At 41.5% G+C, this 26,892-nt stretch overlaps 1 protein-coding gene across 4 annotated transcripts in view; it reads left to right on the forward strand.

Annotated features, from left to right (window-relative positions):
- Positions 1-26,892, forward strand: part of POLH (DNA polymerase eta) — a 42,178-nt gene that overhangs the window by 8,651 nt on the left and 6,635 nt on the right. For 2 of the 4 annotated variants that reach the window (XM_002746578.6, XM_035295714.3), the window contains 7 exons: positions 2,138-2,355; positions 14,464-14,633; positions 18,062-18,165; positions 20,048-20,167; positions 20,788-20,911; positions 21,401-21,466; positions 25,915-26,084. In XM_002746578.6, the coding sequence (XP_002746624.1) occupies positions 2,138-2,355; positions 14,464-14,633; positions 18,062-18,165; positions 20,048-20,167; positions 20,788-20,911; positions 21,401-21,466; positions 25,915-26,084 (972 nt within the window). The remainder of the gene's footprint in view (positions 1-2,137; positions 2,356-14,463; positions 14,634-18,061; positions 18,166-20,047; positions 20,168-20,787; positions 20,912-21,400; positions 21,467-25,914; positions 26,085-26,892) is intronic. The other 2 variants (XM_078369224.1, XM_035295715.3) reach the window with 1 other exon arrangement.

Genomic DNA, 26,892 nt, shown 5'->3' on the forward strand with positions numbered 1-26,892 from the left:
AAAAAAAAAAAAAAAAAAAAAATAGCTCAACATGGTGGTGTCCACCTCTAGTCCCAGCTACTCGGGAAGCTGAGGTGGAAGGATCACTTGAGCCCAGGAGATTGTGGTTGCAGAGTTGTGATCAAGCCTGGGCAGCAGAGTGAAATCCTGTCTCCGCCCCCCGCCCCCAAAAAAGATGAAGAGATATGTAGAGCAAGGCATGTGAGAGGGGATGGGGAATTTTCATGCCCTCCCTGGATGACCCACCTCCAGGAATCTCTGCTATTACAGCTATTTGGAACCTCTCCAGACCCTGTCCTCTTGGGTTTTTAGGGAGGCTCCGTTATGTATGTACTCATGACTGATTAAACCATTGGCCATGGGTAATCAACTTGACCTGTAGCCCCTCCCTCCCCAGAAATTGAGGGGTGGGGCCAAAAGTCCCAACCCTCTATATATGCTTTGGTCTTTTTGGTGACCTACCCCATCCTGAAACTGTCAGTCAACGTTAGTGTACAAAAAGACAACACTTCGGTGATTCCAAGGATTTTTGGAGTTGCATGCCAGGAAAACGGGATGGAGACCCAATATATATTTCACAATGTTAGAAGTATCCCTTTCTGGCTGTGTGTGAGTATATTGCTCTTTCTTTCTTGTTTTTTGTTTGTTTGTTTGTTTGTTTTGAGATGGAGTTTTGCTCTTGTTGCCTGGCTGGAGTGCAATGGAGCGATCTCGGCCCACCCCAACCTCCACCTGCCGGGTTCAAGGAATTCTCCTGCCTCAGCCTCCCAAATAGCTGGGATTACAGGCATGCACCACCACTCCTGGCTAATTTTGTATTTTAGTAGAGCTCAGGAGTTTCAGTAAGCAATGTAGTAAGACCTTGTCTCTACCAAAATTAAAAAAAAATAAATTAGCCAGACATGGTGTTGTACACCTCTAGTCCCAGCTACTTGGGAAGCTGAGGTGTTGACTAACAGCTTCAGGATGGGGTATGTCACCAAAAAGACCAAGGCATATTTAGAGAGTTGGGACTTTTGGCTTCACTCCCTTATGGAGGGGTTTCTCCATGATGGTCAGGCTAGTCTGGACCTCGGGAGTGATTCACCTGCCTCAGCCTCCCAAAGTGCTGGGATTACAGGCATGAGCCACCACACCTGGCCTTGCTGTTTATTTTCTTTGAGGCCTATCCTTTTCCTGGCCCAAATAAAGATTAAAAAATAAAAAAGTCAAGTATTTCTCTAATTTGAGAATGTTTTAGAACAATAATTATACTAGTTTTTATTGGTGTCATGATGAAGAGGTACCAATGTTTTCATTTTTATGGTAAATATAAATTCAGTAGGAACAAAGAACTGGACACTACAAAGCAGGTCCAAACTAAAGCAAAGAAAATAGCTGCATATTGTCATAGAAGACTAGCTATATAGCCAGAAGAGCTGCTTATTAAGGTTTGAATAGAAAGCATATGGTGAGATTGGTATCTGTACCCTGAGGAAGGTTGCCTGCCTGCCCAGACATATCACCACATTCTAGGTGCTTATCTTCAACTTGATAATTTGAATATTAGTGTATCTATAAATGATTGGTTAAGGTATGTATGTATATGTGGTGATGACCAGTTCACATGTTAACCAAACTCACCATTGAAGTATAAAATCCATGTCACTTTGTTAATTTACAGTGAGAAAATACTGTCCTGAGGAAGACCAGATACTTTTGGTTCACTGATCAGTGTAGTGTTCTGTGTAAATTCCTTTTTTTGTTTGTTTAAGACAGAATTAGAAGACTTCTTGGTGAATATATGAAAATAAAAGGAATAAGTAATCACAGTAATACACCAATTTAAGGCATTTCTTTGCTTTTTAGGGAGTTCCTTATCATATAGACATGTTAATGGCCTGAATGCTTTTTGCGTTGGTAATTCTGGCATTGTGTTAAAAATGTTTGGCTCTGTAGTTCTTCCTTTTCCATGCTTCTGTTATTGACCATCTGCCTGCCTGTTGACCCTTTCAGTTGTTGCTACTATCTAGTCTCTGTTAAGCCCCATCTCTTGATTATGTGTAGTATTGTTCATTATGGCAGTTGGGGAGTGGAGCAGACAATCTGAAGATTGGCTTTGTTTATTGTCTGCATAAATGATCCGTGTATTACTTAGGTACCGGGAAGCCAGTGTTGAAGTGATGGAGATAATGTCTCGTTTTGCTGTGATTGAACGTGCTAGCATCGATGAGGCTTATGTAGATCTGACCAGTGCTGTACAAGAGAGACTACAAAAGCTACAAGGTCAACCTATCTCAGCAGACTGGTTGCCAAGCACTTACATTGAAGGGTTGCCCCAAGGCCCTACAACGGCAGAAGAGACTATTCAGAAAGGTACTTCCATAGCATCGTATTGCTTCTGCTTTCTGCCTTTGGAACCTGCTTTGCTTGGTCATGCTGATTCTCCTTGGAATAATTGAAAGGAAACTTAAACTACAGCCTGAATGAATCACAAGACTCACATGGAAGGATATATAAATTTTCTTATCTTTTCAGGTACATTGCTGTTGAGAAGCTGTGAAATCTGTATGAAAGTAAATTTATCTTTAGATATAACTAGGGCAGGTTAGTGTTATCAATAGAAAGCAGAAGGCTGACTGAGTACTTTGTCATTGGTAGCTTAATTTATATTATTGTAACTTAGTGTCTTGGTTTCTTCATCTATAAGAAGGGTAAGATTTTTAAAGGGGGACCTCAGGTATAGGGAGTTGAGTGACTCAAAATTTCTAATCACTTCTTTGCACATTATTACATATGGGCTTCACAAGACCCTTCTTACTGTATTTTACTACTTTTACCCTTCAGAGTGATTTTCCCGCTCCCTCTGCACCCTACTCACCCTCTTGCACCCATTGATATATTTGATATGTCTTAGATAAGATGGATAAATTTACAATGATGGGAATAAACAAGCATAAAAAGGCTGAGAATACCCAAAATCAGAATGCCTCTCCCTCTACAGGGGATCACAGTTCCTCATCAACAGGGGAACAAGGCCTGATGGAGAACGAGTGGGTTCCATTAACAGAATTAGGCTGCAGAAAGTGGATAATAAGAAACTTCTGTGAGTTAAAAGAACCTGTTCTAACCCAACGTAAAGAAACTAAGAACCTTGAGAAAAGGTTTGACGAAATCCTAATGAGAATAGACAATTTAGAGAGGAATATAAGTGAATTAATGGAACTGAAGAATACAATACGAGAACTCCACAAAGTATGGATAGGTTTTAAAAGTTGAATTGATCAAGCAGAAGAAAGGATATCAGAGGTCGAAGAGCAACTTAGGGAAATGAAACGAGAAGAGACGACTAGAGAAGAAAGAGTAAAAAGGAATGAGCAAAGTCTCCAAAAAATATGGGACTATGTGAAAAGACCTAATTTATGTTTGATAGGTGTACCTGAATGTCATGAAGAGAATGAATCCAAGCTGGAAAATATTCTTCAGAATATTATTCAGGAAAACTTTCCTAACCTAGTAAGGCAGGACAATACTCAACTCCAGGTAATACAGAGACACCACAAAGATATTCCTCAAGTAGAGCAACCCCAAGACACATAATTGTTAGATTCACCAGGGTTGAAATAAAGGAGAAAATTCTAAGGGCAGCTAGAGAGAAAGGTCAGGAAAGCCTGACCTTTCATAAAGGGAAGCCTATCAGACTCACAGCAGATCTCTCAGCAGAAACCCTACAAACTAGAAGAGAGTGGGGGTCAATATTCAATATCCTCAAAGAAAAGAATTTTCAACCCAAAATCTCATATCCAGCCAAACTAAGCTTCATAAATGAAGGAAAAATAAATTTTTTTGCGAACAAGCAAGCACTCAGAGATTTCATCACCACCAGGCCTGCTTTACAAGAGCTTCTGAAAGAAGCATTACACATAGGAACAACAAGTATCAGTCATCCCAAAAACTTACCAAAAGGTAAAGAGTATCTCCACAATGAAGAATCTATATCAACTAATGGGCAAAATAGCCAGATAGCATTAAATGACAATATTAAACTCACAAATATTAATATTAATCCTAAATTTAAATGGATTAAATGCCCCAATCAAAGACATAGGCAAATTGAATAAAAAGTCAAAACCCATCGGCACTCTGTATCCAGATCCATCTCATAAACAAGGACACACAAAGACTCAAAGGATTGGAGAAGACTTACCAATCAAATAGAGAGAAAAAAAACAAAAACAGGAGTTGTAACTTTTTGTCTCTGACAAAATAGACTTTAATAGTAACAAAGACTAAAAGAAACAAAGAGGGACATTACATAATGGTAAAAGGATCAATGCAACAACAGGAGTCAATGATTATAAATATATATGCACCCAATATAGGAACACCCAGATACATAAGACATTCTTAATGACTTGTAAAGAGACTTGGACTCCCGCATAATAATAGTGGGAGACTTTGACACCACACTGTTAATATTCGACGGATCAACGATAATAGAAAATTAACAGGGACATCTATGATTAGAACTCAGACCTGGAACAAGTAAACTCAGTGAATATTTATGGAATTCTTCACCCCAGGTCCACAGAACATACATTTTTCTCAGTATCACATTACACCTATTTTGAAAGTGATCACATAATTGGAAGTAAATTCACTCTTCAGCATTTGCATAGCATTTCACAGACTTAAATGAAATATTGGTTGGCTGTTATTTTCTTCCCTTATTCCTTCCTGTCACCGCTGTTAAGTACAATTATCAGCATAAAAGAGGTTTTTAATACTGTTTTTAGATTGCATCCCAGCCTCGGCAATAGAGCAAGACGCCTGTTCTCTCTCCCCTTTCTCTTTCTCTTTCTTTCTTTCAAAAAAAAAAAAAAAAACGGATGGCAAAGGTGGGACGAGAAGGGAAAATGTTGGAAGAAGGGAGGGCAGGCAGAAAAACCTACATTTTCTAGAAGAAAACAAACTCGAAATTGCTTAATTGCTAACAGGCTTCCAGCATTTGTACTGCTAGGAGATTGAAACAGGGAGCCGCCCAGTGGAGAGGTTTCCCTAGCGCCTCCGGGGTCGGCCCCTGCCCACTTCCCTCCCTGCCCGGCACTTTGGCAAGGCTGTCCTTTTCTCTCTGTTGATCTTCCTTCTTTTTCTCCCTTTCTTTATACATTTTTTTTTCCCCAGACAGAGTCTAGCTCTGTTGCCCAGGCTGGTGTGCAGTGGTGTGATCTTGGCTGACTGCAGTCTCCCCCTCCTGGGTTCAAGTGATTCTCTTTTGTCAGCCTCCTGAGTTGCTGGACTATAGGCACGTGCCACCATGCCTGGCTAATATTTTGTATTTTTAGAAGAGATGGGGTTTCACTGTGTTAGCCAGGATGAACTTGATTTCCTGACCTCTTGATCCACCTGCCTTGGCCTCCCAAATTGCTGGGATTACAGGCGTGAACCACCACACCCGGCCTGTTTTGCTTTAATTGACATTTCTCTGATTACTAATTGAGATTGAAGATCTCTTCATACACTTGTAAGCCAGCTGAGTTTCTGCGTCTGTGGTTTGCTTATTTATACTCTTTGCCCATTTTTCCATGAAAAAATAGTAAAATTATTTACTTTTGATTTGCAACAGTTCCTTGTATATCCTAATTATTGGTTCCTTGTCTTTTTTTTTATGTTGCCCTGGCTGGAGTACAGTAGTTGTCAGAGGTTATTCACAGGTGTAGTTATGGCTTACTGTAGCCTTGAACTCCTGGGCTCAGACAATCATTGCACCTTAGCCTCCAGAGTAGCTGGAACTACAGGTGTGTGCCATCATGCCTGGCTAATTTTTTAATTTTTTGTAGAGACAAAGTCTCACTATGTTGCTCAGGCTTTTATATATTTTTTTTCATTTTCTATTTGGTTACTGATGTGTTGAAAAATGATAAAAAAATTTTAAAATCTATTTTTATTTTATCTGAAAAAATTAGTGCTATAATCTGTATGAAGTGTTTTGACACTATGTGTACTTGAACGTTAATTTTTTTTCTTAGATTTGAGTAAAATTAGGACAACATAAACTTGCTTTTGTGATAATGTTAGATTATGATAGTCCTAGATTACGGGTCTAAGAATTTGGCTAAGAATGAGGTCCTTTTTTATTTTTATTTCTATTTTTTAATTTTTTTAAGGTGGGCTTTCACCATGTCGGTCAGGCTGTTTTTGAACTCTCGACCTCAGGTGATCCGCCTGCCTTGGCCTCCAAAGTGCTTGCATTACAGGCGTGAGCCACCACGCCTGGCCTGAGGTCCTTTTTTAAATTGAATATTATGAATGTGGAATTAAGTTGTATCCCCCAGAGCAAATAATTTTGCCTAAGTTTTATGTTTTGGCTGGGCACGGTGGCATGCACCTGTAATACAGCACTTTGGGAAGCCAAGGCAGGTGGATCATCTGAGGTCAGGAATTCAAGACCAGCCTGGCCAATGTGGTAAAATCCCATCTCTACTAAAAATACAAAAATTAGCCGGGTGTGGTGGTGGGTATCTGTAATACCAGCTACTTGGGAGGCTCGGGAGGCAGAGGTTACAGTGAGCCAAGATCATGCCACTGTACCACAGCCTGGGTGACAGAGCTAGACTCTCAAAAAAAAAAAAAGATGTAATATGTAAACTTTGCTTTTGCTGCTGAACAATTAGTTGTATGATATGCCTTTAACGTATTGTGCAGAAGGGTAGTAGCAGAACTGCCTGAGGAAGTTTGTGACTTAAGGAATTATTTTATTCTCTGATCCTTATGATGCAGAGTATGTCAAGCTAGAGGCTGCAGATCATTTAGTTCTCTGGATAAAATATAATGGACAGTAAAGATGTGCCACATACAAAGGAGGCAAAATCATGGTACGTAAGCATTTGATATGAAAAATGCCAAGATTTTATTATTCTGGGACCAGCATCAGAAATTTAATTATCATGATAAGAAAGGTATTCTTTGGTCTTGCCTTTCTGTACTACATTATTGCATAACTTACTTTTTTCTTTTTTTTTGAGACAGTCTCTCGCTCTGTCGACCAGGCTGGAGTGCAGTGGTGCAATCTCTGCCTCCTGGGTTCCAGTGATTCTCCTGCCTCAACCTCCCAAGTACCTGGGACTACAGGCATGTACCACCAAGCCCAACTAATTTTTACATTTTTAGTAGAGACAGGGCTCTACTAAATTGGCTAGGATGGTCTTGATCTCTTGACCTCATGATCCACCCACCTCGGCCTTCTTTTTTTTTTTTTTTTTTTTTTGGGATGGAGTGTTGCTCTTTTTGCCCAGGCTAGAGCGCGATGGTGTGATCTCGGTTAGCCACAACCTCTGCCTCCCAGGTTCAAGCGATTCTCCTGCCTCAGCCTCCCGAGTAGAGTAGTTAGGATTACAGACATGCACCACCACACCTGGCTAATTTTGTATTTTTAATGAAGACAGAGTTTCTCCATGTTTGTCGGGCTGGTCCCAAACTCAAAACCTCAGATGATCTGCCCACCTGGGCCTCCCAAAGTGCTGGGATTACAGGCATGAGCCACCTCACCTGGCCTCTGTTTTTTGTTTTTTTTTTTAATTAAGTCTCCCTCTGTTGCCAGACTCTAGTGCAGTGGCATGATCTCGGCTCACTTCAATTCTGCCTCCCAGGTTCAAGCGATTCTCCTGTCTCTGCCTCCTGAGTAGCTGGGACTACAAGCATGTGCCACCTGCCTGGCTAATTTTTTGCATTTTAGTAAAGATGGTTTCACCATGTTGGCCAGGATGGTCTTCAAACTCCTGACTGTGTGATCTGCCCATCTCAGTCTCCCATGGCGCCTGGCCATAACTACCTTTTTTTTTTCCCATATGCAACACCGGATTTTTTTTTTTTTTGGATAGAAAGTCTTGCTGTGTCACCCAAGCTGGAGTGCAGTTGTGAGATCTTGACACACTGCACCCTCCGCCTCTGGGGTTCAAGCAATTATAGGCATATGCCACCATGCCTGGCTAATTTTTATGTTTTCAGTAGAGACAGGGTTTTGCCATGTTGGCCAGGCTGGTCTGGAACTCCTGGCATTAAATGATCCATATGCCTCGGCCTCCCAAAGTGCTGGGATTACAGGCATGAGCCACTGCACCCAGCCTGATTTTTTTTTTTTAATAAACATTTGGAATTGGTTTTATAATGCCTTAAATCTGTGGCTTTTTAACGTTTGAGAATTACTTACTCTTCAAAATTTGTTGAAAGCTATAGACCCATGCTTGCCTCCAAAAAAAATATATCTACACATAAGACAATTTTGTATGCAGTTTTCAGGAGATTCACAAACCCTCTTAAATTTACCTACTTCAGAATTAGAATTAGTCTTACACATTATGTTTGTTTTTGCTGCAGAGAATTGTTGGTGTTCTCATATCTCTAACTGAAGATGGTATATCCCTACCTTGGTGGTTGAATGCTAACTCAGATGGGCATGTTCCTCTTTCTTCTGTACTTAGGTTTCTTTCCTGTGTACAATTTTTTTTTAAATGCCCGTGTTTTTAGTGAAGTCTATTTCTGTATGCCTTGTGTCTGTTACATTAGTGTGTCCAACTTAAATATTAAGCTCCCAAGTGCAGTGACATCTTATTATATGTAATGTTCAGAACAGTGCAATGTCTAGGAAATATTGACATTGACATATCATATTCCTGAATTTTTTATGTGTGCAACCACAAAAAACTGATAACAGAAATTAGCTGATCTGAGTGGATATAACCTTCCAGAAATCATTTTTAATGGATGCAACATATTTCAAATCTGAGAGGCCAGGTATTTGTAATACCTTAATACTGAGCTTTTCATTCCACCTTGCCTCTTAATGGATTAAGAGCTAGTAATCATGCTCAGCCCTCCTGCATTTGCAACATTGTATTTTCTAAAATAGTTATTTGTGTATAAAGTTTAAATAGTAGGATTTAAAGTATATCTCAGAAATTGCCAACGTGAAAACTTTCCCTTCATTGCCATTTTGTAACCAGTTTGTGAGCTAAGAACTTTTTCTTTTCCCTTTGCTTTCTCTTAATTCATTTCTTTATTATTATAAAACATAGAGACAAGGTCTCACTGTGCTGCCCAGGCTGGTCTTAAGTTCCTGGCCTCAAGCAGTTTTCCCACTTCAGTGTCACAAAGTACCAAGATTATAGGATTGAGCCATTGCAGTTGGCCTTACAAAACAATTTTATAATAATTTTTGAGATGGGGTCTCACTACGTTGCCCATGTTTGCATCGAACTCATGGGCTCAAGTGATCCTCCCACTTCAGCCTCTCAAGTAGCTGGAACTACAGGCATGTGCCTCTATGCCTGGCTTTATCTCATAATGATCATATATCTATCATCATTAAAGATTATAAAATTCAGTGGAGAGATTATACTATCCATTGCAGTCCCTTCCAAAATCCCAAAGAAATTGACAAACTGATTCTAAAATTCGCATGGAAACTCAAAGAATGTGGAATAGCCAGACTACTTTGAAAAAGAACTATGTTAGAAGACATGCTACCAGATTTTAAGATTTAACTATAAATTTATAGTAGCTAGGGAAGTTTGGTATTGATATGAGAAAATACATAGATCAATGATATAGAGTAGAAAGTATACAGGTAGATCCCACTTTTCAGGCAGGGGTGTGTGTGGTGACAATTCATTTCCACAGTGGTGTGCCAAGATAATTCGACAAGAAAAGGAAAGTCTTTTTCTCAGCTTTCATGGGCATTTAACTCCAAGAACTACGTGAAATACTTCCTGTAGTCCATTTCATGGTATTGAAGAGAAACCAAAATTTTACAGATTTTATCAACTAGAGGAAAGGTAAAAAGCATTGTAGGAAAATAAGGGAATTCTGCGTATCTTCAGTGGTCCTATTCAGTTGATACAGATAAAGAATTAAATTTAAAATCAACATTGCAACAGGATTGCAAAATTACCCAATCTAGGAGAGCAATGATGGAAAAAATCTAAAGCAAAGAAAATTTAGCTCTGTTTAAAAAGATGCAGAAAGTCACACAATTATGATATTCATTATTTTATTTCCCAAAGCTAATATATCTAGTATAAATTGTTTTAAATGATGAATGTTTTAATAGTATTTATTGTTCTTATGTACAAGCCTTGGTGTTTCAGGAAAATAGATAAGAAAATAGGCCAGGCACAGTGGCTCACACCTGTAATCCCAGCACTTTGGGAGGCTGAGGCAGGTAAATCACGAGGTCAGGAGATCGAGACCATTGTGGCCATGGTGAAACCCCGTCTCTAGTAAAATACAAAAAATTAGCTGGACATGTTGGTGCACGCCTGTAGTCCCAGCTACTCAGGAGACTGAGGCAGAGGAATCACTTGAACTCTCGAGACAGAGGTTGCCGGGAGCTGAGATGACACCACTGCACTCCAGCCTGGTGACAGAGCAAGACTCCGTCTAAAACAAACAAATAAACAATATATATATGAATGTATGTGTGTGTACAAGCCGCTGTGCTGAGGAACTTTATTTTTAAAAACTAACTTTTGTCTGGGCATGGTGGCTGAGGCCTGTAATCCCAGCACATTGGGAGGCCAAGGTGTGTGGATCACTTGAGGTCAGGAATTTGAGACCGGACTGGCCCAAAATGGAGAAAAATTGTATTTTTCTCTACTGAAAATACAAAAAAAACCAAAAAGTCAAGCATGATGGCGGGCGCCTATAATCCCAGCTACTTGGGAGGCTGAGGCAAGAGAATAGCTTGAACCCTGGAGGCAGAGGTTGCAGTGAGCCAGCCATTGTGTTCCAGCCTGGACAACAGAGTAAAACTCAGTCTCAAAAACAAAAACCTATCTTTTGGCTAGGTGCGGTGGCTTACGCCTGGAATCTCAGCACTCTAGGAGGCCAAGGCAGGTGGATCCCTTGAGGTCAGGTGTTCAAGACTAGCCTGGCCAACATGGTGAAACCTCATCTCTACTAAAAATATAAAAATTAGCAGGGCCTAGTGTCCAGCACCTGTAATCCCAGCTATTTGGGAGGCTGAGGCAAGAAAAGTGCTTGAACCCAGGAGATGGAGATTGCAATGAGGTGAGATCGTGTCACTGCACTTTAGCCTGGGCAACAGAACAACTCCATCTCAAAAATAGTACTAATAATAAAAAACTTTTAACACTTATAACAGCTATATGAAATGCAGTTTGTAGACAAGGAAACTGAAGCTTGAGAAGTATGTAACTTGTCCAAAGTCATATGTTCAGTAGGTTATGAAGCCAATATTTGAACCCTGCTTGACTGCAGAATATTCTTTTAACAATTATGCTCTACTTCCTATGGCTATACACGGTGGCTCATGCCTGTAATTTCATCAGTTTGGGAGGCCAAGGCTGGGGGTGGGAAGGTGGGAGGATTGTTTAAGTCCAGGAGTTTGAGACCAGCCTGGGTGACATGGTAAAACCCTATCTCTACCAAAAATACAAATTAGCTGCGTATGTTGGCATATGCCTGTAATCCTACTAATTGGGAGGCTGAGGTGGGAGGATTGCTTGATCATAGGAGGTAGAGGTTGCCCGGCCAAAACATTGTTTTGTTTTTAAGACAGGGTTTTGCTCTTGTTGCCCAGGCTGGAGTGCAATGGCACGATCTCGGCTCACTGCAATCTCTACCTTCCAGGTTCAAGTGATTCTCCTGCCTCAGCCTCCCGAGTAGCTGGGATTACAGGCATGTGCCACAACGCCCAGCTAGATTTGGGTTTTTAGTAGAGATGGGGTTTTTCCATGTTGGTCAGGCTGGTCTTGAACTCCTGACCTCAGATGATTCACCACCTCCAAGAGTGCTGGGATTACAGGCGTAGCCACCGTGCTTGGCCTCAATAGTTTTTCCTTGAGATGGTGTCTCACTGTCACCCAGGCTGGAGTGCAGTGATGCAATCTTGGCTCACTGCAACCTCCGTCTCCTGGGTTCAAGCAATTCTCCTGCCACAGCTTCCCGAGTAGCTGGGATCACAGGCTCATGCCACCACGCCTGGCTGATTTTTGTATTTTTAGCAGAGATGGGGTCTCACCATTTTTGGCCAGGTCCAAAAGGTAGCTTTTTTTTTTGTTTTTTTTTTTTTTTTAAATAAAGTTTCTCAGCACAATGGCTTACACATGGTGTTTTTTTCTTTTCTTTTTTATATTATCTATTTTCCTGAAACATCAAGGCTTGCACATATTAAGAATAATAAATGCTATTAAATCATCCATTATTTAAAACAATTCATACTGTAAGTGAACCAAGATCATGCCACTGCACTCTAACCTGGATGACAGAGTGTGACTCCGTCTCAAAAACAAAAGAAAATAAAGCAATTATGTCTATTTCCTAATGCAGATAAAAGGTAAAAAACTTTTTTTTTTTTTAGATGGAGTCTTGCTCTGTCGCCAGGCTGGAATGCAGTGGCAGGATCTAGGCTCACTGCAACCTCCATCTCCTGGGTTCAAGTGATTCCCTTGCCTCAGCCTCCTAAGTTGCTGAGACTACAGGTGTGCACCACCATGCCTGGCTAATTTTTTGTATTTTAGGAGAGACAGGGTTTTACCATGGCCAGGATGATCTTGATCTCCTGACCTTGTGATTCACCCTCCTCAGCCTCCCAAAATGCTGGGATTCCAGGCATGAGCTACCGCACCCAGCTGGTTAAAGCGGTGGCTCACGCCTATAATCCAAGCACTTTGGGAGGCCAAGGCGGGTGGATCACGAGGTCAAGAGATCGAGACCATCCTGGTCAACAAGGTGAAACCCCATCTCTACTAAAAATACAAAAATTAGCTGGGCATGGTGGTACGCTCCTGTAGTCCCAGCTACTCTGGAGGCTGAGGCAGGAGAATTGCTTGAACCCAGAGGCAGCGGTTGTGGTGAGCTACGATCGTGCCATTGCACTCCAGTCTGGGTAACAACAGCGAAACTCTGTCTCAAAAAAAAAAAAAAAAAAAAGGATTTTAACGAGGTACTAGAAGCTAGCTAGAATAGTTGAAGGAGAGGACTTCATGATGATAGATAAACTTGCAATAAGCCCTAAAGTATAGATATGTTTAAGGAAAGAAGAATAGAGTTAAGGAGTAAGAGCTTACAGAATAAATGATGTTTTAAGGTAGAAACATGGTATGTTCAGGAAATTGTAAGGAGATAACAAACTTGAGACTAGTGGGAGATTAGTAGGAGATAAACTGAGACAGTTTATAGAGTTGATACTTTATTCTGTAGGTGTGGAAAGCCAATGGCAGTTTTGAATGGGGGATGAGATGGATAGCATTGGTATTTAACAATATCTAAATTGGAACCATTGTGTAGAATGCATTCAGAGAGAGGATAGTTTCAGAGTTAAAGTGGCTTAGGCAAGAATAAAGAAAACCTGAATAAAACAGGTGGGTTGCAATGGATTTGTGAAATATTTTAAAGTAGGCTTTGTTGACGAAATGGCTGCCTAATGAGGGATAAAAGAGAGAAAATAAGCCAATAGTAATGTGGATTTTAAGTCTTTAATAGAAATAGGGAGTTAGTTGGGAAAAGAACATTTGAGAAAGAAGATAAAGTTTGATTTTAGTTATGTTTAGTTAGAAACTAAAAAGTTCTTCCTTAGGGAGGTAGAGCTGAGCAATTAGAATGTAAGTTTGGGGATAGAGCTAAAGAGTTGTGTGTACTCAGCGTAAGATATTTTCAAGGTTCTAAGTCCAAAGCAACATCTAACTTAAAACAGCTTGTCAGGGGAATAAATCTAGTGCCTCGGAGTAGATTATAAGCTACGCAACTGAAATCTACCTCCAAAACCGTGTAAAGGTTGATGTTTATATTAAAACTTGAGTTAATTCTAAATATTTTCTAATTGAAAAAATACATAATTCTTGGAGATGTTCAAGGGAAAGTAAGAGGAAGAAAATTCAAGAGAACTGGGGAGATAAATGTTTGTTTGTTTGAGATGAAGTCTTGCTCTGTTACCCAGGTTTGAGTGCAGTGACATAATCCTGGCTCACTGCAACCTCTGCCTCCTGGGTTCAAGCGATTCTCCTGCTTCAGTCTCCCGAGTAGCTGGGATTACAGGCCTCCGCCACCATGCCCAGCTAATGTATTTTTAGTAGAGATGGGGTTTCACCACGTTGGCCAGGCTGCTCTTGAACTCCTGACCTCAGGTGATCCACCTGCCTTGGTCTCCCAAAGTGTTGGGATTACAGACATGAGCCACTGTGCCTGGCAAAAAGTGTGTTTTAAAATCATTACTCATGAAAGATGATATTAATACAAAATATTTGTTGTACATTAGCACTATAAAATTCAGCCTATGCTGAAAATAAGCTGCGAGAATCACTGAACAAGAAATTGATCTCTCTTGTAATTAGTCTTCTAAACTGGCTGCCACTTTTTGTGAAAGCTTACATATCTAAATACCTGTAATCTAAGCATTTTTGCATTAGACAGCACAATTAAGTAATTTTTTAAAATGTCTAAATGTGACTTCTTGATTCATTTCAGAGGGGATGCGAAAACAAGGCTTATTTCAATGGCTTGATTCACTTCAGATTGATAACCTCACCTCTCCAGACCTGCAGCTCACCGTGGGAGCAGTGATTGTGGAGGAAATGAGAGCAGCCATAGAGAGAGAGACTGGTTTTCAGTGTTCAGCTGGAATTTCACACAATAAGGTGAAGGCTAATGGTAGATTTCAAAGAGAAACATTGATATCCTTAGTCAAATACAGCAAGGATAGTGGGACATTTAAATTATTACACATAGGCTGGATTCAGTGGCACACGCCTATGTGGATGGATCACTTGAGCCTAGGAGTTCAAGAGCAGCCTGGGCAACATGTTGAAACCCGTGTCTCTACAAAAAATAAGCCAGGCATGGTGGTGCACACGTACAGTCCCAGCTAATCAGGAGGCTGAGGTGGGAAGATCAGCTGAGTCTGGGAGGTTGAAGCTGCAGTGAGCCGAGATCATGCCACCGCACTTCAGCCTGGATGACAGACTGTCTCAAAAAAAAAAAAAAAAAAAAAAAAATGGTTGTTAACACATATACTTTGAATGGATTTCTGTTTAAAATTCATGTTGAGGCCCAAATGAAAGCATAAGTAATTCTGTAACATGGAAACGGACATTAAATATGTATTTTACTAAGAAGCAAGCTGAAGGCTGGGCGTGGTGGCTCACACTTGTAATCCTAGCACTTTGGGAGACCTGAGGTCAGGAGTTTGGGAACAGCCTGATCAGTATGGTAAAACATCATCTCTACTAAAAATAAAAACCAAAAAAATTAGCCAGGCATGGTGGCATGCACCTATAGTGGGGCTATTCAGGAGGCTGAGGCAGGAGAATTGCTTGAACCCAGGAGGCGGAGGTGGCAGTGAACCAAGTTCACACCACTGCACTCCAGCCTGGGCAACAGAGCAAAACTCTATCTCAAAAAAAAAAAAGCTAAAGAATTACAACGAATGCTTATTTATTTAGTGGCATCTAAATGACAGTTGGCCCTCTGTATCTTCAAGTTTTATATCTGAGGATTCAACCACCCATGGATCAAAAATATTTTTTAAAAAAATTAAAAGGCCCGGTGCAACAATACAGAATTATACAAATGAAAAAACAAGTCCAGGCACAGTGGCTCACGCCAGTAATCCTACCACTTGGGGAGGTCAAGGCAGGCAGATCACCTGAACTGAAGAGTTTGAGACAAGCCTGGGCAACATGGCAAAACACGTCTCTCCCAAAACTACAAAAAAATTAGCTGGGCTGGGCATGGTGGCACACACCTGGAGTCCCAGATACTTTGGGGGCTGAGGAAGAAGAATTGCTTGAACCTGGGAGGTGGAGGTTACAGTGAGCCAAGATCCCACCATTGCACTCCAGACTGGACAGCAGAGTGAGACCGTGTCAAAAAAAAAAAAAGGTCAGGCACAGTGGCTTATGCCTGTAATACGAGCACTTTGGGAGGCTGAGGTGGGTGAATCACGAGGTAATGAGTTCAAGACCAGCCTGGCCAAGATGGTGAAACCCCATCTCTACTAAAAATATAAAAATTATCAAGATGTGGTGGCATGTACTTGTAATCCCAGCTACCTGGGAGGCTGAGGCAAAGAATTACTTAAAAACCCAGGAGGTGGAGGTTGCAGTGAGCTGAGATTGAACCACTGCACTCCAGCCTGGGCGACAGAGTGACTCTGTCTCACCCCCCAAAAAAAAAAAAAAAAGGCCGGGCACTCATGCCTGTAATCCCATCACTTTGGGAGACCAAGGCAGGTGGATCACAAGGTCAGGAGTTTGAGATGAGCCAGGCCAACACGGTGAAATCCCATTTCTACTAAAAATATAAAAATTAGCCAGGCATGGTGGTAGGTGCCTGTAATTCCAGCCACTCTGGAGGCTGACGCAGAATTGCTTAAACCCAGGATGCAGTGAGCTGAGATCATGCCATTGCACTCCAGCCTGGGCAACAAGAGCAAGACTCCATCTCGAAAAAAAAAAAAACAGTATACTGTAAGAACTATTTATATAGAATTTATATTGTACATCATATGTGTTATAAGTAATTAGAGATGATATAAAGTATACAGGTGGATAAACAAAGGTTATATGCAAACACTACACCATTTTATATTGTGGGACTTGTACATCTTATTTACGGGACTTGGGATTTTAGTATTCACTGGGGGTCTTAGAACCAATCCCCTGCACATATTGAGGGATGACAGCATTTTGGGAGGCAGCGGATCACCTGAGGTTGGGAGCTTGAAACCAGCCTTACCAATATGGAGAAATTTCATCTCTACTAAAAATACAAAATTAGCTGGGCATGGTGGTGGGCACCGGTAATCCCAGCTATTTGGAAGGTTGAGGCAGGAGAAACCAGTTGAACCCAGGTGGCGGAGGTTGCGGTGAGCCGAGATTGCACCATTTCACTCCATCCTGGGCAACAAGTGCAAAACTCCGTCTCAAAAAAAAAAAAAGGGGGTGGGCGCGGTGGCTCACGCCTGTAATCCCAACACTTTGGGAGGCTGAGGCGGGTGGATCACGAGGTCCAAAGATCGAGACCATCGTGGCCAACATGGTGAAACCCCATCTCTACTAAAAATACAAAAATTAGCCGGGTGTTTGGCACGAACCTGTAGTCCCAGCGACTCGGGAGGCTGAGGCAGAAGAATCGCTTGAACCCAGGAAGCGAAGATTGCAGTGAGCCGAGACTGCACCACTGCACTCCAGCCTGGCAACAGAGCAAGACTCTGTCTCAAAAAAAAAAAAAAAAATGTTCTCTTGGGAGTCTGAGGCAGGCAGATCACGAGGTCAAGAGATCGAGATCATTCTGACCAACATGGTGAAACCCCGTCTCTACTAAAAATACAACCATTAGGTGGGTGTGGTGGCTCAGGCCTGTAGTCCCAGCTACTCTGGAGGCTGAGGCAGGAGAATCACTTGAACCTGTGTAGCATAGGTTGCGGTGAGCTGAGATCGCACCACTGCACTCCAGCCTAGTGACAGAGCAAGACTCCTCTCAAAAAAAGAAAAGTGTTAAAGAGTTCTCAAGGATTTAGATTTTTTAAGTGTTATTTGTAATATAAGAAGGTGTTTGCTATTGGAGGATGATTTTTGAGCCCAGTCTCTATAACAGATACTGAATTATGATAATTTGTGTTAAATTGGGGACTCAAAATGGACTATTAATCAAGAAATGTAAATGGGATAGGGATAAAACAAATTTATTTCAGCACTTTTATATAGACACACTGAGAAATGCATCTTGCTTGAGTTTCTCCTGCAGTTTCTCTACTTTTCAAACCTCTTGGAGTTGGATTAAATGGGAAGGAAAAAATGACTAGAGGAAAACTGAGAACAGGAGAGATGTGGGAAAAACAGTCAGGATAATGATACTGTGTTATGTTCCCACTGGGGATGTTGTGGGATACCAAGTTTTAGAGGTGTCTTAAGTTTCTGGTTTGGTTTTTGTTTTTAATGTAGAAATGATTTGTTGCAGCCACTGAGGGGTGTGTGTGTGTGTGTGTGTGTGTGTGTGTGTGTTTATATTCACCAACTATGGTGGGTTGACAGTAATGAGGTTTTTACACTTTGCATGCTTCCAGGTCCTGGCAAAACTGGCCTGTGGACTAAACAAACCCAACCGCCAAACCCTGCTTTCACATGGGTCAGTCCCACAGCTCTTCAGCCAAATGCCCATTCATAAAATGTAAGTATTCAGGCAGCACCTTAAATTTCAATTATATCCCTGTGTAGGAACTCTCTGGTTGTAGTTTCTTGTGTTACTAATAAAGTAGTAGAGCCGGGGGAAATAGGTACCAGTTAGAAGGAAGATAACACAGAACATTTTGAAATACTCGCTGAGACTTTTATTTTATTTTTATTTATTTTGAAAGAGTTTTGCTCTTGTTGCCCAGGCTGAAGTGCAATGGCACAGTGTTGGCTCCCTGCAACCTCTGCCTCCCAGGTTCAAGCAATTCTCCTGCCTCAGCCTCCTGAGTAGCTTGAATTATAGGCTCCCACCATGCCCAGCTAATTTTTGTAATTTTAGTAGAGACGGGTTTCACCATGTTGGCCAGGGTGGTCTCGAACTCCTGACCTCCAGTAATTCAGCCTCCCAAAATGCTAGGCTTACAGGCATGAGCCACTGTGCCCAGCCACACTGAGACTTTTAATGAACCTTCAATTCTGGGTTATCTGTGGCAGATACTTAATCCTGAATTTTTAAAAAATGAACCAGGTGTGGTGGCTGACATCTGTAGTCCTAGCACTTTGGGAGGCCAGGGTGGGTGGATCACTTGAGCCCAGGAGGGCAAACCCAGTCTGAGCAACATAGTGAGATCCCATCTCTATAAAAAATAAATAAATAAACTAAAGAATTTTCACTGTGTTCTTTTGTTTTTTTGAGATGGACTCTCTCTCTGTTGCCTAGGCTAAAGTGCAGTGGCATGATCTTGGCTCACTGCAGCCTCCACCTCCTGGGTTCAAGTGATTCTCTTGCCTCAGCCTCCCAAGTAGTTGGGACTGCAGTCACACACCATCATGCCTGACTAATTTTTGTATTTTTAGTAAAGATGAGGTTTCACCATTTTGGCCAGGCTGGTCTCTTGGCCTCAAGTGATCCATCTGCCTTGGCCTCCCAAAGTGCTGGGATTACAGGCGTGAGCCACCACGCCCAACTGACTATGTTCTTAAGGACAAGTTTAGGTTACATATTCCTTTTTTTTTTTCTTTGAGACAGAGTCTTGCTCAGTCTCCCAGACTGGACTGCAGTTGTACAATTAGAGCTCACTGCAGGCTCAACCTCCTGGGCTCAAGCAATCCTCCTGCCGCAGCCTCCCAAGTACCTGTAAGCACAGGCACATGCAACCATGCCCATTTTAATTTGCTGGAGTACAGTGGCACAGTCTCAGCTCAGCGTAACCTCTGCCTCCTGGGCTCAAGTGATCCTCCCACCTCAGCCTCCTGAGTAGCTGGGACTACAGGTGCATAACGCCGCACCAACTAATTTTTTGTAGAGACAAGGTTTTGCCATGCTGTTCAGGCTGTTCTCAAACTCCTGGGCTCAAGTGATCTACTTGCTCTCTCAAAGTGCTGGGACTACAGGTGTGAGCCACCGCACCTGGCTTTAATTTTTTTTTTGGTAGAATTGGGGGTCTTACTTTGTTGCCCAGGCTGGTCTCAAACTCCTGGAGTCAAGCAATCTCCCCACCTTGGCCTCCCAAATTGCTGGGTTTATAGGCTGAGCTACTGTGTCCGGCCAGATTACACATTCTTAAGTTTTAGCCATGGAAGGGATTTATTTTGTGTTTGGAATTTTAATCCCCAAATAGGACAGCAGGTGTTGTACAACTGAAAGTTTTATATATGGTTTACTTGATAGTTAATCAAGGACTCTAACCTTTTGGTTATGTTATTGTTAATCTTATCCTCAAACTCTAACCCCCAGAGTAACTGAATTCCCAGAATATATGCTCTCATTTGTCCTGAACCTTTTGGAGAGCTACTTACAAAAGCAGAATGCCTTATGTTTGCCGATAATTAGATAATTATGATGTGACCTATCTATTCTTTGTTTCCTTTGTTATCAGCCGTAGTCTTGGAGGAAAGCTAGGAGCCTCTGTCACTGAGATCCTAGGGATAGAATACATGGGTGAATTGACTCAGTTCACTGAATCCCAGCTCCAGAGTCATTTTGGGGAGAAGAATGGGTAAGTGATTCATATTTTTTTAATCATAACCTTTATGGAGATGCTACATTCAAATATAGACACAAGCATCTAGTAAAATCTATACCTATCTTTAAGTTAACATTTGTTTCTTGAGATAATTTCACTGGTCCTTCTTGCTTTAAAATCTTGGGTTACCGTGGCCTATCAGTCTAGAGTAGTTCTTTCCATGTACCTGGGTTGATAGATAGGATTTGTTACTTTCATGCCTGGGTATATACTAATTGCATCGTTCTTGGATGCTGAGATGCTATATTCTCTTAAAATCCTTGTGTTTAATGCCCTAGCAAACACACACACACACACACACACACAGACACACACACACACGGGGGTGTGAATCAGTGGCTTGCTTGGCACTTTTCCAAAAATACAAATGATGATTTGGCTTTAGAAAGCAGAACCAGTGTTCTCATTATCCATATACTGCACTGGAATTCATTGAGAAGGGCAGGAGTTCTGTCAGAGGTCCGGTACACTAAATTTTGGACAAGTTTTTCCTTTTTCATGAAAAGGATAAAAGGGCAGTATAATATAGTTATTTAGTTTTAACAAGAATAACCATTTAATTTCACCTTAATGTTTTTTGCTGGTCTTATTAGGTCTTGGCTATATGCCATGTGCCGAGGGATTGAACATGATCCAGTTAAACCCAGGCAACTACCCAAAACCATTGGCTGTAGTAAGAACTTCCCAGGAAAAACAGCTCTTGTTACTCGGGAACAGGTAAGCAGGCATTCATGACAGAATACTACCTCTTTTAAAGGGGTCAACGAGTAGGTTTTGGTAGCTGTGGAAGGTTTAATAAGTTAGAGAAGACCTTTATAAAGTTTGAAGAAAAAAGATGTTCTTTCCTTGGGTTGAAAATTGACTAGTTTATTATGATTTATTACTTTTTTCCCTTTCTTCCATTGAAATAAAATGGAATTTCTCATTTGTTTAGTAGATGGGGACTTCGAAATCCTAGGATATTATACTTCAAGTTTGGGTCTTGTCTTTTTCTCAGAGCTAGAGCATGCTTGAAAGTCACCTGATGGCATACCAGCAGGAAAATAAAATGAAAGGCTTGAGCTAGGGCAGGACAGAAAGAATAAGAACATTTCTGTGATCTGTGATCCTTTGATTATGGGGGACATAAAAAGAACAAATCCACCATCTAGTTCTTAATAGATTTCGAGTATTTAAATGAAAGATGAAGTGTCAATACTTTTTTAGGTACAATGGTGGCTGTTGCAGTTAGCCCAGGAACTAGAGGAGAGACTGACCAAAGACCGAAATGATGTAAGATTTTTTTTTCTATATTCCTGGGTGGGGTGTGCTTTGCAATTTATATATCAGTTTCTCTTTACCTTATGGGACGGGAACAAAGACAGAAGAGAGTATCAGCATAGAACCTTGACCTCCCAGGTTCAAGCTATCCTCCCAACTTAGCCTCCTGAGTAGCAGGGACTACAGGTGCATGCCACTACAACTGGCTACATGTTTTTATTTTTTGTAGAGACAGGGTCTTGCTAGGTTGCTCTGGCTGGTCTTGAACTCCAAATAAGGAAATTTTTTTTTTTAAGACAGTTTTTCCTCTTGTTGCCCAAGCTGGAGTGCAGTGGCATGATCCTGGCTCACTGCAACCTCTGCCTCCAGATTCAAGTGATTCTCCTGCCTCAGCCTCCCAAGTAGCTGGGATTACAGGCATGTACCACCACACCTGGCTAATTTTTTATTTGTATTTTTAGTAGAGATGGGATTTTCCATGTTGGTCAGGCTGGTCTCGAACTCCCGACCTCAGGATATCCACCCACCTCAGCCTCCCAAAGTGCTGGGATTATAGGCATGAGCCGCCACGCCCAGCCATACATTTTTCTTTCTAATGTTTTTCTTTTGTTCGTTTGTTTAAGATGAGGTTTCACCATGATGGCCAGGCTGGTCTTGAACTCCTGACCTCAGGTGATCAACCCATCTTGGCCTCCCAAAGTGAGCCACTGTGCCTGGCCTTTTTTTTTTCTTTTTTTCTTCTTCTTAAGTCCATTTTCTGTCGCTGTAACATCTTTCTAATGTTAAGGACATCTGATAGTTTCTCTTTTTTTATTTTTGCTTTATCTCCCCATCTGGAGTACAATGGCGCAATCTCAGCTCACTGCAGCTCTGCCTCCCGGGTTCAAGTGATTCTCCTGCCTCAGCCTCCTGAGTAGCTGGGATTACAGGCACCCACCACCATATCCAGTTTATTTTTTATTTTTAGTAGAGATGAGATTTTACCAGGTTGGCTGGCCTGGTCGGGAACTCCTGACCTCAGGCAATCTGCCCGCCTCAGCCTCCAAAGTGCTGGGATTACAGGCGTGAGCCATCATACCTGGCTGTATCTCTCCTTTTTAAATAAATTTATTGGCATATACTTTACATACCATAAAATTCACCCATTTAAAATAGTTCAGTAGTTTTCGTATATTGCATTGTACAACTATTCTACAATCAATTTTAGAGCATTTTGTCACCCCCAAAAGAAATCCGGTACCCATTAGTAGTCATTCCCATTTCTCTTCCACCTACCCCCGAGCGCTAGGCAACCACTGGACTGCTTTTTGTTTTTATAGACTTACTATTCTGGACACTTCATATAAATGGAATCCAAATATGTGGTCTTTTGTGACTGGCTTGAAGTCTTTCACTTAACATGTTTTCAAGGTTCAGCTGTATCGTAGCATGTATCAGTACTTAAATGATACATGCTCTTTTATTATTTTTTTTATTTTTGAGATGGAGTCTTTCACTCTGTCACCAGGCTAGAGTGTAGTGGGGCGATCTTGGCTCATTGCAACCTCCACCTCCCAAGTTCACGTGATTCTCCTGCCTCAGCCTCCCAAGTAGCTGGGACTACAGGCACTCGCCATGCTCAGCTAATTTTTGTATATTTAGTAGACATGGGGTTTCACCATGTTGGCCAGGATGGTCTTGATCTCTGGACCTTATGATCCTCCTGCCTCAGTTCCAAAGCGCTGGGATTACAGGTGTGAGCCACTGTGCTCAGCCAGTACTTACTCCTTTTTATGACTGAATACTCTGTTATATTAGTATATACCACATTTGGCTTATCCATTTATTAGTGAATGGACATTTGGGTTCTTTCCATTTTGGGCTATTACGAATAATGTTGCTATGAGCATTCATCTACAGTAGTCCAAAACTACGTGTTACTTTTTAGCTGGAATTGGTGATAAATATTTGTTCCTTTGGTAGGCATCATATAGAGGGATTGGATGCACTTGTGTTATTGCCCTGTTCAGCTTTTGCCCACTAGGTGGCACTTGGTTCTCATTTCTCTATAAGCCCCTGGGGCTTTTCTTTCCACTTTTTTTTTTTTTAGTTGAGATGGAGTTTTGCTCTTGTTGCCCAGGCTGGAGCGCAACAGTGCCATCCTGGCTCACTACAACCTCCACCTCCCAGGTCCAAGCAATTGTCCTGCCTCAGCCTCCCGACTAGCTGGGATTACAGGCATGGGCCACCAAGCCCATGTAATAATAATTTTGTATTGTTGGTAGAGACAGGGTTTCTTCTTGTTGGTCAGGCTGGTCTCGAACTCCAGACCTCAGGTGATTCATGCCCACCTTGGCCTCCCAAAGTGCTGGGATTACAGGTGTGAGCCACTGTGGCCAGCTTCCACTTTTTTTTTTTTAAGAGACAGGGTCTTCTGTTAAAAGCATTCAGTTAAAAAAAAAAAGAGAGAGACAAAGTCTTGGCTTTCATCCATGCTGGAGCACAGTAGCACAAACTTAGCTCACTGCAGCCTTGCAGCCTCAACATCCTGGGCTCAAGTAATCTTCCTGCCTTAGCCTCCCACAGTCCTGGGAGTATAGGCATGAGCCACTGTGCCTAGTCCTTTCTTCCCACTTTGTATCCAGTGGAGATCCCTGAAAATCTGTCTTTAAGCTTCAAAGGACTTTAGCCAAAAATAATTCAGGACATAGCAGATCCTATCACTTCACTGTTTTTAAAACATTCCAGTGGTTTCCCTTCAGACTTAAGGCATATTAAGGACTTTTTAAAAGTAATTCTATAAAGCCAAATATAATCTAATTTTTTACTACTTCTCTGACCCCATCTCTTATCTTCCCCTCACTTACTCTAGTCTCCACTCTATTGGCCTCCTTCCCTTTATCTAACATACCAAGTAAGCTCTTACTTTAGCACCGGCCGTTTCTTTGCCCTGGAGACTCTTCGTTCATATATTCTTAATATTTGCTTCCTTGTTTTATTCAAAGCTCTGCTCATGTTTTACTTTCTTCAGGAGGTCCCCCATAACCCTAACCCTGTCATAGCAGCAGCCTCCATCACTCTCTGCCTTATTCTGCTTTTCTTCATGGAACATTTCTGTTACATACCTATTTTTTATTATCTATAGTTCCTATTACAACATAGGATCTGGACTTTATTTTGTTCTCTCCTGCATCTCTAGCACTGTCTAGAGATACACAGTAGGTATGCAGTTATAGTTGAATAATTTTAATCAAGGACTCCTTTGTAATTGCCAATTTGTATTCCCTCAAGATATATAAATCTGTACAAATGTATTTCTTATCCAAAAAGGAGTTCCTGCTCTCAGACTGTTTGCCTTAGGGGTATTACTCCTCACTAGCATCTTTTGATAGGGGTCCCTTATGTAGAATTTTAAGCTTCTTATATTTCTGCCTCTTGGCCATTATTATTCAGTTTGCTGAGATTACAGTATTCAGATGCTTCAGACTTCACTGAAAAGTGAGTCATGATCTTGCTTTCTGGAGGCAGGCTTACTACATGGTATCTTCTCTAGATAAGCTGTAAAAAAGGTGTTGGTAGAAACTTCTGGAATTGGTGGTGAATATTTACCATAAGAGCCTCAGGGCAGAAAAAAGATATGACTTGATTGAAGGCTAGTTCCACTTTGCTCTCAGACAGTTACTTACCTGAAACCTTCCTTCAGTCACAGAATAGTATCTAGTATAGGAGTTATTTGTTATAATTGTCCTGCTTAGACACCATGAGCAATATTTAGGGGAGTCCCATTTTCATTTGTTCTGTCCTGTTCCCATCATCTCTCAAAACATCCTAGATATTCCAATGTTTCGTAACCCAAGTTATGTCTTCTTCAGTTACTTTTTACACCCAGAAATAGCATAAACTTTTTTTTTTTGTGGAACCATGTAATCAGATTTCTATTCAGAAAATGCATTCTGTTGCATATAGTTTTTTTTTTGTTTGTTTTTTTGGGGGTTTATTTTAGATGGAGTTTTGCTCTGTCACCCAGGCTGGAGTGCAGTGGTACCATCTCAGCTCACTGTAACCTCTGCCTCTCAGGTTCAAGCATTTCTCCTGTCTCGGCCTCCCAAGTAGCTGGGGTTACAGGCGTGCACCACCACAAGTGGCTAGTTTTTTGTATTTTTTTAGTAGAGATGGGGTTTCACCATCTTTGCCAGGCCAGTCTCGAAATCTTCACCTCAGGCCAACTCCTCACCCACCTTGGCCTCTCAAAGTGCTGGGATTACAGGCGTGAGCCACCATGCCCAGCCTCTTTCTCTTTTTTACATTTTATCTTTACTCCTTGCAGAACTCACAGTCTACCTTTATTCCTGACTTTTAAACTACTGTTTACAAACCATTGTCACCCTGGTTCTTTTAATTTCTTCTCCTGCAGTTGAGTACCTAGAATCCAGATGCTCCTGGTAACTTTACTTCTGGTCTTCATCCTTTCCCACCCACAGAATGACAGGGTGGCCACCCAGCTGGCTGTAAGCATTCGTGTACAAGGAGACAAACGCCTCAGCAGCCTGCGCCGCTGCTGTGCCCTTACCCGCTATGATGCTCATAAGATGAGCCATGATGCATTTAGTGTCATCAAGAACTATAATACTTCTGGAATCCAGACAGAATGGTGAGTTCTTTTCTAGCTCATCTTCTCAGAAGAGACTTATGCCCTGTCTTTGCTCTAAAATTAGTAGGCATCTGAGCTCTTCCAGCTGGGATAGACCCTGACTCAGAGTTTGATAGCACCTATTACTCAAGAAGAAAATAAATACAATACCATCCTGAGAAACAAGACAGCTCAGTGCAGATCCTTTGCCTACAGCTGATACATTCCAGTTCCCAGAGGAAGGTTAGACCCTTACCTTGTATGGGCTTAGTCAAATGGCCAGTTGTACCTTGTATGGGCTTGGTACAAATGACCAGTTGTACTTGGAGAACAGAGCTCAAATTTCAAGGGTACGTTTGGGAACTCAAACTACTTGGGTTTTTTTTGTTTTTGTTTTTTTTTTGAGACTGAGTCTCGTTCTGTCGCCCAGGTTGGAGTGCAGTGGTGCAATCTCGGCTCACTGCAACCTCCACCTCCCAGGTTCAAGCAATTCTCCTGCCTCAGCCTCCCAAGTAGCTGGGACTATAGGCATGTACCACCATGTTCAGCTAACTTTGTATTTTTAGTAGAGATGGGGTTTCACCATGTTAGCCAGGATGGTCTCGATCTCCTGACCTGAAGTGATCTGCCTGCCATGGCCTCCCAAAGTGCTGGGATTACAGGCATGAACCAATGTACCCGACAGATTGTTCTATCTTAAAAGCATCTTTCTTGTTTATAAAGGTGACCTTTGTTCACGGATAATCACTATCTGACATCCCAACTCAGTTACAAGCTCCACTGGTACTATACCAAGTGTCATATTCATTAGTAAACTTCACTTCTGTTG

The sequence above is a fragment of the Callithrix jacchus genome, chromosome 4 (genome assembly GCF_049354715.1).
Source record: "Callithrix jacchus isolate 240 chromosome 4, calJac240_pri, whole genome shotgun sequence".
Classification (NCBI taxonomy): Eukaryota; Metazoa; Chordata; class Mammalia; order Primates; family Cebidae; genus Callithrix; species Callithrix jacchus.